This window comes from Podarcis cretensis (genome assembly GCF_951804945.1).
Source record: "Podarcis cretensis genome assembly, chromosome: 15".
Taxonomy (NCBI): domain Eukaryota; kingdom Metazoa; phylum Chordata; class Lepidosauria; order Squamata; family Lacertidae; genus Podarcis; species Podarcis cretensis.
Window position 1 is genome coordinate 6,217,100 of NC_137185.1, and position 13,005 is coordinate 6,230,104.

A 13,005-nucleotide genomic window follows, 5' to 3' on the forward strand; every position below is an offset into this window, starting at 1 on the left:
CAGATGTGGACAGAGTTGAATCCTGCTGGCTGCAATCTCTTTCATCACTGGGAGGTGGAGCTTGGGGCATGCATTTCTGAGCATGGACAGAGTGCCCAGGCAGAAGATGAGGAGAGAGTTTATCAGCACCTCAGTTCCACTTACTTTAATAGGATGTGATTGTCCTACTGGGATAAAATTCCCACTCTGTCACCATATTTTTGGAGTGAACTGGAGCCAATGTGGATCAATTGAAGTGAGGCCTATTTGCGAATACATTGAATAGTAATAATAATAATAATAATAATAATAATAATAATAATATCCCAAAGAAGTGGCATAGTTTTTGTCCCCTCCGTTTTATCCTCATAACAACTCTGCAAGAAAGGTCAAGCAGAGTGATCGAGATTAAACTGCAAACAAACCAACCCAAACAAAATCCTGTATATTTTGAGGAAATATGTTAAGATTATTTTATGTGGTGCAAGAGGTAGGAGGCGGAGAGAGAGAGTGTAATATTTATTTATTGGATTGATTGATTGCTTTTCTAAGCTGCCCTTCCTCCTCATGGGGAGGCGTTTAGAAGTCAGGGTCCTCCAGTGCATCTTGACTGGCAAGAGATTCAGGACAGACAAAAGGTAAGTCCTTCTGATGTCCTTATGGATAGGTGATAGGATTTGCAGCAGGGCTGGGTAACCCTGTGTCCCTCCTGATGTGTGGCCAATGGCTAGGGATGATGGGAGATGTAGTCTGACAACATCCTTAATGGCTTCCCTTACCCCTGACATGCACAATCCTCATGACAACCCTGTGAGGTAGGTTCGTCCGAGAATCAGCGAGTCAGTAAGAAGTGACCCTGATTGGGAGAGACACTGCCCAGTGAACTTCATGGGTGAGGGTCTCTTTAGACCTAATCTGAGCCTCTAATCTGTGTCCCCTCCCACAGATATTGTTGGACTCTGGCTCCCTTTAGTCTTGACCATTGGGGTGGCGCTGTGGTCTAAACCACTGAGCCTCTTGGGCTTGCCGATCAGAAGGTTGGCGGTTCAAATCCCTGCAACGGAGTGAGCTGCCGTTGCTCTGTCCCAGCTCCTGCCAACCTAGCAGTTTGAAAGCATGCCAGTGTAAGTAGATAAGTAGGTACTGCTGTGGCAGGAAGGTAAACAGCATTTCCGTGCACCCTGGTTTCCGTCACGGTCTCCCGTTGTGCCAGAAGTGGCTTAGTCATGCTGGCCACATGACCCGGAAAGCTATCTGTGGACAAACGGCGGCTCCCTCAGCTTGAAAGCGAAATGAGCACTGCAACCCCATAGTTGCCTTTGACTGGACTTAACTGTCCTGCTCACTGGGACTGATGAGAGTTGGAGTCTGACAGCTTGTGGGATGTTGACCTTCTGTGCTGCCTGCAATTAAAATTAGACTTCCTGTCTTTACATCACACCTTCCGTTTGCCTCATGATTTGGAATTGTCCCCCTATTGAGCTCCTGCAAGCCTTTGGCTTTCCTCAAACAAGCTGATACTGTGCATGGCACATGTCCGTCTTACCAAATATCTCAGATCCTTTTTACCTGGGAAAATATAACCTGGTCATATCTGCATCACCATATATTTAAAGCATATGAATTCTCCCCAAAGAATGCTGGTAACTGTAGTTTACCCCCCACATACCTGCAATTCCCAGCACCCTTCACAAACTACGATTCCCAGGATTCCTTGGGGGAAGCTATGGGCTTTAAAATTTTGCATGTATCCAACCCATGCCAAACCGCAATCTCCCTACTGTGGGTTGTGCGTTCTGGAGGTGAGAACAGAATCTCTGTTCTCTCAGCTCACCCCAGGCTGTCAGTGGCTTTCTACAACCTTTTTTAATGATTGCTAGTTAATGTTTGCTTATATCTCTGATGGTTGAATGACAAGGTTCATCCATCAAGGGTTTATTTATTTATTTTTTTACGGCCTTTGCCAAAGTTGGAAGCATTAAAAAACAAAGGGGGAAATGTCACTGTTCTCTTCTTTCCTGCACACCCCCATTCCCTTGCTTTGATGTAGAGGCTTTATAGAGTTTTAGAGAAGTTTGTGGTGCACTCGGCCCAAGCTATTTCCTGATGTGAAAGTGGGAATCTTTAGCTTTTGTTATAAATGTTGCTCGTTCTTAAGATCAATTGAAAAGCAACACTTGCATGGACAGAGGAAAAAGATGAATTTGTATGATGTAGACATTGCAGGATGCTGGAATAGTTGGGTCATTGGTCTGATCCAGCAGGCTCATCTTAAGTTCTTATCTGGATGTTTGGGGGCAATATAGATATTTCTGAAGTTTGGGGATATTTTTGAGGACTGGCAGGTTGCTGCTTCTGAATGCATCTACCTCTGTACCAGGGAGGCTAATGTAACTGCCATGCTTGATTTATATCTGTGCTTTTCATGCTGTCTTACTTGATGGTTATCCTGATATTCTTTTACTTTTTGAGATGTGATTGATTTTCTAAGTGAGTGACTATTATTATTATTATTATCATCATCATACTTGAGATTTTGAGTACTGCTTTGGGGGGATATGTTTATTTTCAAAAGCAGCGTGTGCATGATTAAAATCAATAAATAAATTTAGCACTCTTGCTTTTCCACAAACAAGAGCATTTTGCATGGGAAATTTGCAGCTGTTGATGCAAGGCAAAGGTGAAATTTGAACCCATGCCCCTCTGATTCTGTGCCCCCCCCCAAGCTATTTTCTGGATCACACCAGCATTCCATGTCTTCCTGCAGCTTTTGTTTAATATTTCTTGGGAGCCTTTTTTTTTTTTTTTTTTTTTTGTATCTCTGCCAAGCTAATATTGACAACAAGATAGGATATTTATGCGGGAGCTATTTTTCCGTAGCCAAAAAACCCATTCCCAAACATGTTTGCATTTTTCTGAACAATACTGTTATTTCAAGATAAGAAATTAAAACAAACAACACCCCCCCCCAAGCATACACACAAGTAAACATGCATAGGATTGTGGTATGAAGCTCGGTTTTTCAGATTTCTACACGTTTGCCTGGGAGTAAGTACCGTTGAATTCAGTGGGGCTTACTTCTGAGTAGACATGCACAGGATCGCACTGTGACATAGTTCAGACATGGCCATTTTGTCAAGTCTTCTGTGCAATAAGACAAATTTTAACTTACGTTCTGAAAAGTTTGCCAGCTGCTTCCCCAGTAAGTGAAATTTAGAGGCCGGGGGCGTTTTGAGGTTGCATGAGATGGGGTAGGGAAGTCCTCACTTTGGGTGGCATTCAATCCATTGATTTCAATTAATCTAGTGTTGGATATCACGCTTTAGCATTAAAACTCCCTGAGCATTTTCTATATAATATTGTTATGCTGTACGAACACATGAGCTCTGTCACTGCCTCCCAATTACAGTTACAGTCTCAGTTTTGTTTTTGAAGATTTGGCATCAATCACTATGTTTCTGCAAAATAATAGAATACAAAAGTAAGTGCTTTCTTTCCCCCCCCCCAAAAAAAATTCAGTCATACACAAATTTGTAGACCCACTGAAATGAACAGAGCTGAGTTAGTTGCTCATTAATTTCAGAGGATCTTTTGTGAGTATGACTAATGCTAAGATACAACCCAGTAAAACTTTATAAGGGAACACGAGAGAAAGGGGAGATGGGAGTGAAAACGAAATTGCCTTTGGAGGCAAACCACCAAATCAAGGGACCCTATACACATTATAGCCCAATTCTCCTAAAAACACATGACATATTGTATTTTCTTCTCCCACTATGTTATAAAAAAATTGCTCCATATTGCAGTTATCTTATTATCTTCTTGTCTTCTTTCTCGGGTTATTTGAATATTTGTTCATTTTATTTTAGCTACTTTATCCCACTTTTAATTTCCAATCTGATATTAAGAGATTGTTGTTGTTTTTTAACCCTAGTTATAGCTGATGATTCATTAAGGAAATGAATAGGATACAATTTGATTGTGAAAAAGTTAGCACCCACAAGGGAGGCCTGCAGATGTGATAAAATGCACACCCGCATTCTTGAACATCAAGCAGCTCTGTGAGAGAATAGAAAAGCTGACTAGATTCTTAGGAACACAGGAAGCTAGCTGACTCTACACCAACTCAGGGCTTTTCTGAGAAACCTGGTTTACTGAGCATTTATCCTGATTTCCTTGCACAAAGCTCACATGTTAGAACACATCTAGTCACTATCAACCATTCATTCAAATTCATTTACAACGACATGCATTTATCCTGAATTCACCCTGATTTGCTTGCAGGGTATGTATACACTTCTTCCCATAAATAATTCGCTTTTCAAACCATATAATAAGAAAGTCACTAATAAGAGAGTGGGGAAAACATAAAGACTTGTTAGAATGGAAAACACCATGGTGGCTGTCACCTACTGAAGCATTTTCACTTAAGTCGACCAAAAAGTAAGTTGGTGGACATACAGAGAGTTATTAACAGAGGATGAAGATAAACTCAAAGGAGTACGATGAGTTGAAAGATTACTTACAAAGTTGGTTACACCATAAACAACTAAACAAGATTTTTAAGCAAGATAATAAAAAGGGGGTTGGTTATATAGTCTCCAGATTTAAAAGAGAAATACTGGAAGAGAATTTTAAGTTGCTTAAAAAAGCATATGGCATTTTATTAGAATGGGAAAGATGAAGAAGTTAAATCAGTTATGATTAAATGGGCCCAAGGATGTGGGATACAACATTCAATTTGAAAGTTGGGGAAAACTGTGGAAAGTTGATATAAAATTTACAGATTGCATATTATTAAGAGAAAATTACATGAAAATGATGTATAGATGGTATATTACACCAGTGAAAATAGCTAAGATGTTTAGGAAAGAAAATAATAGATTCCCCTAAAATTTATGATTATTTGTTTGAATCCCTTCCACAAAACAGTGACAGTCTGGAGAGGCACCATCAGACTTTGTCTGTCTTGCCCAGAATCATCTGCTCTGGCTTGGCAGCATCCCTCTCAGGGGTTCTGGACAGGGGAATCAGTCCCATCACCTGCTTCCTTTTTAATGGGACATGTCAGGGATTGAACCCGGGAACATCTGCATGTAAAGCAGGTCATCTGCAGCTGAAAAGGCTCACCAATGCAGACTTTTAATCTTTTATAAACTGAAGACATCAGTTTGCCATTTGTGAGGTTGGGGGGGGGGAGGAATCAAAAGCATAAATAAAGCCTTTCTCTTCTTGATCTGATAGAACACATATTTTCACGGCACAAATTCAATGACAGGAAACATAAATCAACTACACGTATGGACATGTTTCAGACGGGCGAGTGAAATGAAGTCGAGCCACACTCTTCCGATTGCATCTTTGCAAATAATATCCCTGGAGCCCCGTTGTTTAAAAACTAATCAACCCTATTAGAAACTGATTCACATCCTTAGGAGAATTAAGAGCATGTAGAGATGATAGACAGACAGATAAACATATAGCATAGTAGATTAAAAATAAAACATAGCCAGCAGCCAATGATACTGTCAGATTGCTGGGGTCTTCCAAAAATCAGATTAGTAAGCTGAAAAAGAAGCTGTACTTAGCATCCTTGAGGAAAATGGATAAAAGGACTCACCCTCTGAAGCGGCTGCAGCAAAATACAGGGAGAGCAGAACTAGGAAATTCAGGAATCCCATGATCTCTCTTCCAGATGGGCTGGAAAGATGTACCAGCGTAGATCCCTGTATACATGATCCCAGACCTGTCCTGGGGTTTTTATACAGGAGGAGGGCAGGCAGCCCTGATCACCTTTCCTGGACATAAGCAGGAGGATGGAGGAGACACCTCCCCTTTTTAATTCCTCCAGCTATAAACTGTAATAACGATCCCGTCTCCTTTGAAACTTCTTCATTTCCTCCACACCCCTTCAGCTGCTGCTGTCAAGGGAGCAAGATTCTCCTCCGGCCCTGAAGAGCTGCCTGTGAAATGAACTTAGCCAGATGACTAGTAACTTATTAGTTAAGTCAAACTTTTCTTTTACCCCTCACCCCACTTTCCTATTTCTCATTATTGCGCCTTGGCTCAGGGATATTGGCAGATAAGGCAGATAATTCAATGTTTCTTTTATGGCTGTGATATTGCTTCTCTTCCTCCCTCACCCCCTCCCCACCCCATCCAGTGAAACATTGTGGATCATAATCAACTGAACTAGCATGAGAAATATGATATTGATGCAGGAATAATAACAAATACATCCTCTCTGGTGCTGATGGATTCTTGTGCTTATAATGCTCAGCAAGGCAGCTGTGTTGGTTTGAGAGAATTCAAATATCTAAGTGAGTTTGTTTGGGCTATCCACTTTCTGTGGCAGCACAGTACACTGGTTAGAGCCAGGGTGTCAAGTGCCACATTCAAATGGGAGTAATTTGTCAGGGGCCAGAACTAAAGATGGCAGGAATGACTCTTTCTTTCATTTTTTTTCTTTCTACCATCCTCCCCCCTGAGCATGGATATTGTTATTTTAAACAAAAACAAAAATAATAAATAGTTTACCTGGCTTTATCATGCCTGTGTACCAGGACAGGACTTCTAGTGCACCACTGTAAATAAGCTAGTACAATCAATATCCAGTTCTCTGAGTCCAGGGCACTGATTCACAGAAAAACTTCCCCACTGCATCTCTGCATGAGTTACTGTTCTAGATTTGCAGCCTTCTTCTCATCCTCCGCCGACTCTTAGCCATTCTGCTGCATCTTTACTTTGGCTATACTTGGTCCATTTGATCCTTCCTAACGCATGGAGACACAGCAGAACCTCTTCATTTTTTATTTTTTTTTAAAAGATATTTATTAGAAGTTTAAAAATTACAGAGAAAAGAAGAAAAGAAAACAACAAAAAATTTAACAAAACATATATTACAATACATAAAAAAACACATGAAAACCAATACAACAATAACAATAAAAAAACACACACATCCAATATTCCATATCTTTATCTTCCATTTACTTGTTTCATCGACCTCCTCACACCTCACTTTTTGTATTCTAGTTTAGTTATTTGTTTCAGCAAATTCTTTCCATCTTTCTCAATTTTTATTGGATAATTTATCTTAACAATCTAGCCTATTAATTAACTCAACAAATCCTTTCCATCTTTTACTATATTCTGTCGTTCAGTTTAGCTTAATTTATTTTAACCTTATCTTACCATAAAATACCTTAAAGCTTAAAAGCTTAAAACTTAATACTTATTTATACATAACTCCTTATATCATTTCTACTAAAGCCAAATAGTTTTCATTCCAACATTTTTCCTAATACTCGTTAATTTTACACTAATTCCCAAAATAAATTTTAAAAACTTTCTTCCAATCTTCATCCAACATCTCTTCTTCCTGGTCTCGGGTTATGTCAGTCCTTACTGTCCGTTCCATCTAGTCCATCAACCTGGTAATCTTGTGTCCGAGGCTCTTAAGTCTTTTCCATGTCCGTTCTGCAGATCTTCTTCTTGTTTATAACTGCACTTTACCTTGTCTTTTGTTGATCTCTTTCTTAATTTCTTTCCTTTCTCATTGAGGAGTAGGTCTCGGGGAAACTCCAACCCAAAAATATCTCCATCTCCCCTCAGCAAATCAGCCCATTCCCCACAGTCCCATTCCCCACATTCAGCAGTGTAGCCCCGAAAGTATCTAAAAGCATGTTTCAAAGTCCCTCCAAAATTAAGAGCCCCCACAACTCCAGACCCCCTCTGGCCCGCTCCAAATTCAGACTTCGAAAACAGCGGCTTATGCTCCTGCAGGGCCTCGGGTCTCTCCATTTGTGTTACTTGGGGTTCAGCAGCAACCTCCTCCATTGTCTTCTGCGTTTGCACTTGCCTTGTCAAAACAGGCTCCTGGGTTGGTCCCTGAATGGTTTCCATAAGAGTATTCACTGTTTGTCCAAGGTTTTTGACTGCAACAGTCATCAAATCTGTCTTCTCATGCAGCTGCTCCAACAAAGCGCTTGTCTTGCAAAGAGCAAGCACCAAAACTTCTTCTAAACACATTTTTATTCAAGGTCAGAGTCTGGTCCCACGATCCTAATCTCCACAGCTGTGGAATCCCCAGATCAGCTCCAGCAACAATTTAACAGGCTCCCTCTAGAGGAGACAATTTCTATTTGTATCCATCTTTTGAAAGCAAGTCCAACAAAAGAAAAATTACTTTCATTTTTCAATTTTTTTGTTTCTTTTAAATGCAAAAGGCAACATTGGAATCAATTTGTTTCTCTTCTTTAACTATCTGTCAAAAGACGTTCCATTCACAGTCAATGAACTTCCCCAGAAATTTCTGTCTCTGACACCCCGTTCCCAGGTTTGAGATGGTGGAAATTTATCTTTCTTTACTCTCTCTCCTGCAGGCTTGAACAATCAAAATTCCCCCCTCTTTTCTCCTGCTTCCAAGAGGGGTTTTGGTGGTTAAAACTGAAGGAAATTTAGACCTTTATATATGACTTTCCAGACTTTAGCTTGCACAATTTTTGCTTCATTCTGTCTACAAAAGCGGAATGCGGACTTCCTGTTTCGAGCCTTCCCGCTTCAGTACCAAATTAAAATGTTTCTTAATCCAATTTTCCGTTCTACTCACAGGTACTTGTTTAGAGTCCAATTGTCCACAGGAAAAAGTCAGCGCTCTCCGGCAACGGCTGTGCGGCTTCACTCCGTAAAAATAGCGGTCGATTCAAAACACCGTGCCGCTCACCCCACGTCGCTGTGGATCCCCGAAAAAGGGTTTCCCTGCGAGTAGGGGAGGCGCTCCTGGTGTCAGCCGAATCCCACGTTCCCAGGCTTCCTCCGCCTGGGATTTTTAAAGGGTCTCTGCCTTCGCCGCGGCGGCAAGACCCAATTTTTGCAGAGCGGGTTCCTCTCAGTCAGAGGAGCTCCGCCATTGCCGATGGCGCTAACCCGGAAGCACCAGCAGAACCTCTTCATAGGAGGCTGCCTGTTGTGTCTCTCCATGGTGTGCTGCCTTAGGCTCTTCTCAGTTTGTTTCTGCTGAGAGCAGCCTGGCAGTTGTCCTATATCTTTGCAGTTGGTATGACTGGACAATCCAGCCACATCTAAGGCATGGAGGCAGCAGAATTATTCTCCTCACCCACTCAGAGGAGTCTGCCCGTTGTGTCTCTGTGTGAGCCACTTGCTCTGCTCAGGAACTGCCAAATCTCTGTGCAATGCCCCAATGTGGTGAACCTTTGAGCTGCAGGTGTAGGCCTTCTCAGTAAAAGTCCCTCAGGCCCTGGACTGACTCCAGCTGACCCCAGCTAGCTATTGAGTCCCTCTTGGACAGGAAGGAACATAAAAGGGGCTTCCTGTCCTAGCTCAGCCTTGCTGAAGCAAGGTCTTTCTTAGCCCTGGTGTGTCCCTTCGTCTTTTGTCATTCTTTGGGTCACAGGCTTGCTCCTTGATCATACCACCTGCTTTGCCCTGTGGTTCTCTGATCCAACACTTCATCCTGACTCCTCACTGACTTCTGCCATGGCCCTCGGCTCACCCTGGACTGCTGTCCATGCCCCAATCAGGAGGTGTGCTCAGAAAAGCAATTTGTCTAGAAATGTGTGGCAGTGGTAGCTTATGCCCATTAGGACCAGTGGAAGAGAGAGCAGGGAGCTCACAGTTAGGCAGAGCCAGAGCCCATGAGAGCCAGTCAACTCTTTCTAGTTTTGTCGCCATCTTCCTCCCTGCTGAGTTCTGCATGGGCAATATGGAGACTGAACAGGAGGAAGTTGACAGAAAGTGCAGTGTCCCATTTGCCCTAATGGACCAGATAATAATATTTGTCAGTCACTTTTCTCACAGTGAAACCCAAAGTGACTTACATTAAAAACGATTAAGAACAACAACAAAAAATACCCTTATAGAGATAAAAGGCAGGAGTCCCTCCCCACTAAAAGAGACCACCTTTCAAATCAAGGGCTGAAAGCCTGGAGAAGGAGAAAAATCTTTGGCTGCAGGCTAAAACTGGATAAAGATAGCACCAGACATGCCTCCCTGGGAAGAGTATTTAAAAATGCAAACCAGCAACCTTCATGTTAATGGCCGGTATTTTGCAGGAGCGATTTGAACACATATCAGAAATTTAGCTTTGTGCAATTAAAGTGAGTTAAAGGGCTCTGTGAGCTGTGGCTCAACAAATCCACTTCAATAAATAAATAAAATCAGACTGTTTGCAGATTCCTGCATTGCAGGGGGTTGGACAAGATGACCCTCGTGGTCCCTTCCAACTCTATGATTCTCTGATTCTGTTAGGAAAGTGACAGCGAAATGTGCCGAAAAGTGCGAGATGAATGAATGGTTAATGGGAAAATGTATAAACTCCACACCAGCAAAATGGGATCAGGTGCTCGTTGTCAGATAACCCTCCCGCAAACAAATCGGAACACATGCTCCAATCCAGACTGGATGTCGCCTGACTGCACCAGCTTAATGCAAGCAGATCAGGATGAATCCTCAATAAGCAGCCCATCTGGAGGAGCCCCAACACATCTATTTGGTTCTGATTCAGGGTTGCAACACACTCTTCCTCTATCAGACATCTGAGAAGCAATGCATGTGATCCAATCTTATATTTCTAACAGGAGCCGTCCTGAGGCCCCTGAGAATCGCTCACACAAAGATAGAGAGATGCAAGGTTGATGGCTCTCTTTTGTGCTTTGTTTCTGGTTATCCAGTACTCAGGACAAAAAGCACAGCAGATAAGCTTTTGGATCCTGGCATTCACCGAACATGCTCTGATCCCTTTAATCGTCAGCTCCCCACCCTTCAGCTGATGCAATTTGCACTGAAAAAGCAAACAACCTGCATATTAACCTAGGTTGGCTTTGAGGTCACATCCATGCCATCCATTTAAATAGGGCTGCCATACATCCAGGTTTTCCCAGAATTCTTTGGGGAAAGCCATTAAGAGTGACTAACCAATGGGGCTGTCTGCCTTCTTATTCTTGATGTTGCAAAGATGTTCTTTTCTCTTCTTAGCATCTGAGCTGTTATCCCTGTGTAAAACTTCTTAACATGGCCATTGGATAATGTACACCACATTGCCAGCATTGCATGTGGGGAATGATATTAAATGGTATCCATTCATTACTTTGGGGGTCCCCGAAGCCTGTCAGATTGCATGTACGTATAATCTTCAATTATCTAAAGGGCTTTCACATGGATAAAGCATGTTTTCTCCTGCTCTGGAGGCTAGGACCCAAACCAATGGGTCCAGGTTATAAGAAAGGAGATTCCAATTAAACATCAGGAAGAACTTTCTGAAAATAGGGACGTCCCATTCCATAATGATAATTTTACCATTTATATGCCACACATCTTACAGGGTTGCCCCAGCAACTCTGGGCAACTTCCAACATAATAAAACATTAAACATTAAAAAAAAAACCCTTCCATCTACAGAATTGCCTTCAGACGGCTCAGAGATTGGATAACTCCATACCCTCCAACATTTCTCTGATGAAAATAGGGACATCCCTGGAAAATAGGGACACTTGGAGGGTCTGATAGTTGTTTGATGGTGGAACTGACTCCCTTGGGAGGTAGTAGAATCACCTTCCTTGGAGGTTTTTATGCGGTGGGTGGATAGGCATTCCTGCACTGCAGGGGGTTGGACTAGATGACCCTTGGGGTCCTTTCCAATCCTACAATTCTATGATTCTACCATTCAGTAGGCACAAATGGCCACTTGGAAGATGATGCTTTCGAGCGGCAACTGCAGGTAAAAACCTGCTGGCACATGGAACCTGACCCCTTAAACTCGCAGTTAACGGAAAACTCTTTCTCATTTATTTATCTCAAACAAAATCAATGTGTTGTCCCCTGACATCCTAATAGTCCTTTTAAAATGTACCAGAATTTGTTTATGTTCCTCTGCAAGACATTTATCATGTGAGTGAATGCCAAGCTGAAGTTACACTCTCCTAAAAGATTATGATGGGCAGCATCCCACTCAATTTTGCTTTTGTGTGTGTTATGGTACACACCAGTACAGTTTTTGCACCATGACCTCTTCTTCTGCCGCCCATAGCAGGTATTTTGTGCTGGCATTCGCAATACTTTTCTCAGGATATTAGTACCAGCACCTCATTTTTAACAAAGACTGGGTCTAACCGTACATATATTTGCAACAGCCTTCTTGCTCCTGCTGCCTGTCATCACCCTTGGATAGCCTCTCTTGGATTTAGATTACTTAATATTTTGGATTCTTGGGGGAAAATTTCCCTCCTAAAGGACAATCCATCACAGTTCCTCGGCAGATGCACTGCAGCAAGGAATTTATGAAGGATGGAAAAAGCAAGGCATTATAACAACGCTCTTGGCTTGGGCTCCAGGACAGCTCCTCTTCGATGCATCAGTCCTGTTTTCTGCAGAAAAATCCCCAGGAAACCAGAGGTTCAGTCAGCATCTCTAGATAAGCCCGACTTCAGCTGGGGAGGGCGGGATATGAATAAAATTTTATTATTATTATTATAAAACTCTTGCTTGTCGCTTGACAGGAAGGAAGGCAGAGGTGAAAAGGCTTGGCATGAAAATCTTGCCAGTGGGATGGACGACTGCGATAACAGGACCGCCTCCACCCTTTCTTTCATTATTGTTTCAGATAGGTTTTTTCACCTTTCAAAGCAAGCATTTTCTCAAAGGGGATAATAATAATAATAATAATAATAATAATAATAATAATAATAATAATTTATTTGTACCCCACCCATCTGGCTGGGTTTCCCCAGCCACTCTGGGCGGCTTCCAACAAAGATGAAAAATACACTAAAATGTCACATATTAAAAACTTCCCTGAACAGGGCTGCCTTCAGATGTCTTCCGAATGTCAGGTAGTTGTTTATCGCTTTGACATCTGATGGGAGGGCGCCACTACCGAGAAGGCCCTCTGCCTGGTTCCCTGTAACTTGGCCTCTCGCAGTGAGGGAACCGCCAGAAGGTCCTCGGAGCTGGACCTCAGTGTCCGGGCAGAACGATGGGGGAGGAGACGCTCCTTCAGATATACTGGAC

The 13,005-nt window shown here is 42.3% G+C and overlaps 1 protein-coding gene across 1 annotated transcript in view; it reads right to left on the reverse strand.

Annotated features, from left to right (window-relative positions):
- CA4 (carbonic anhydrase 4) overlaps positions 1-6,041 on the reverse strand; it is a 32,668-nt gene extending 26,627 nt beyond the window's left edge. The window contains exon 1 of the mRNA XM_079955839.1: positions 5,600-6,041. Within this exon, the coding sequence (XP_079811965.1) occupies positions 5,600-5,660 (61 nt within the window). The 5' untranslated portion in view covers positions 5,661-6,041. The remainder of the gene's footprint in view (positions 1-5,599) is intronic.
- Between the last annotated feature and the right edge of the window lie 6,964 nt (positions 6,042-13,005).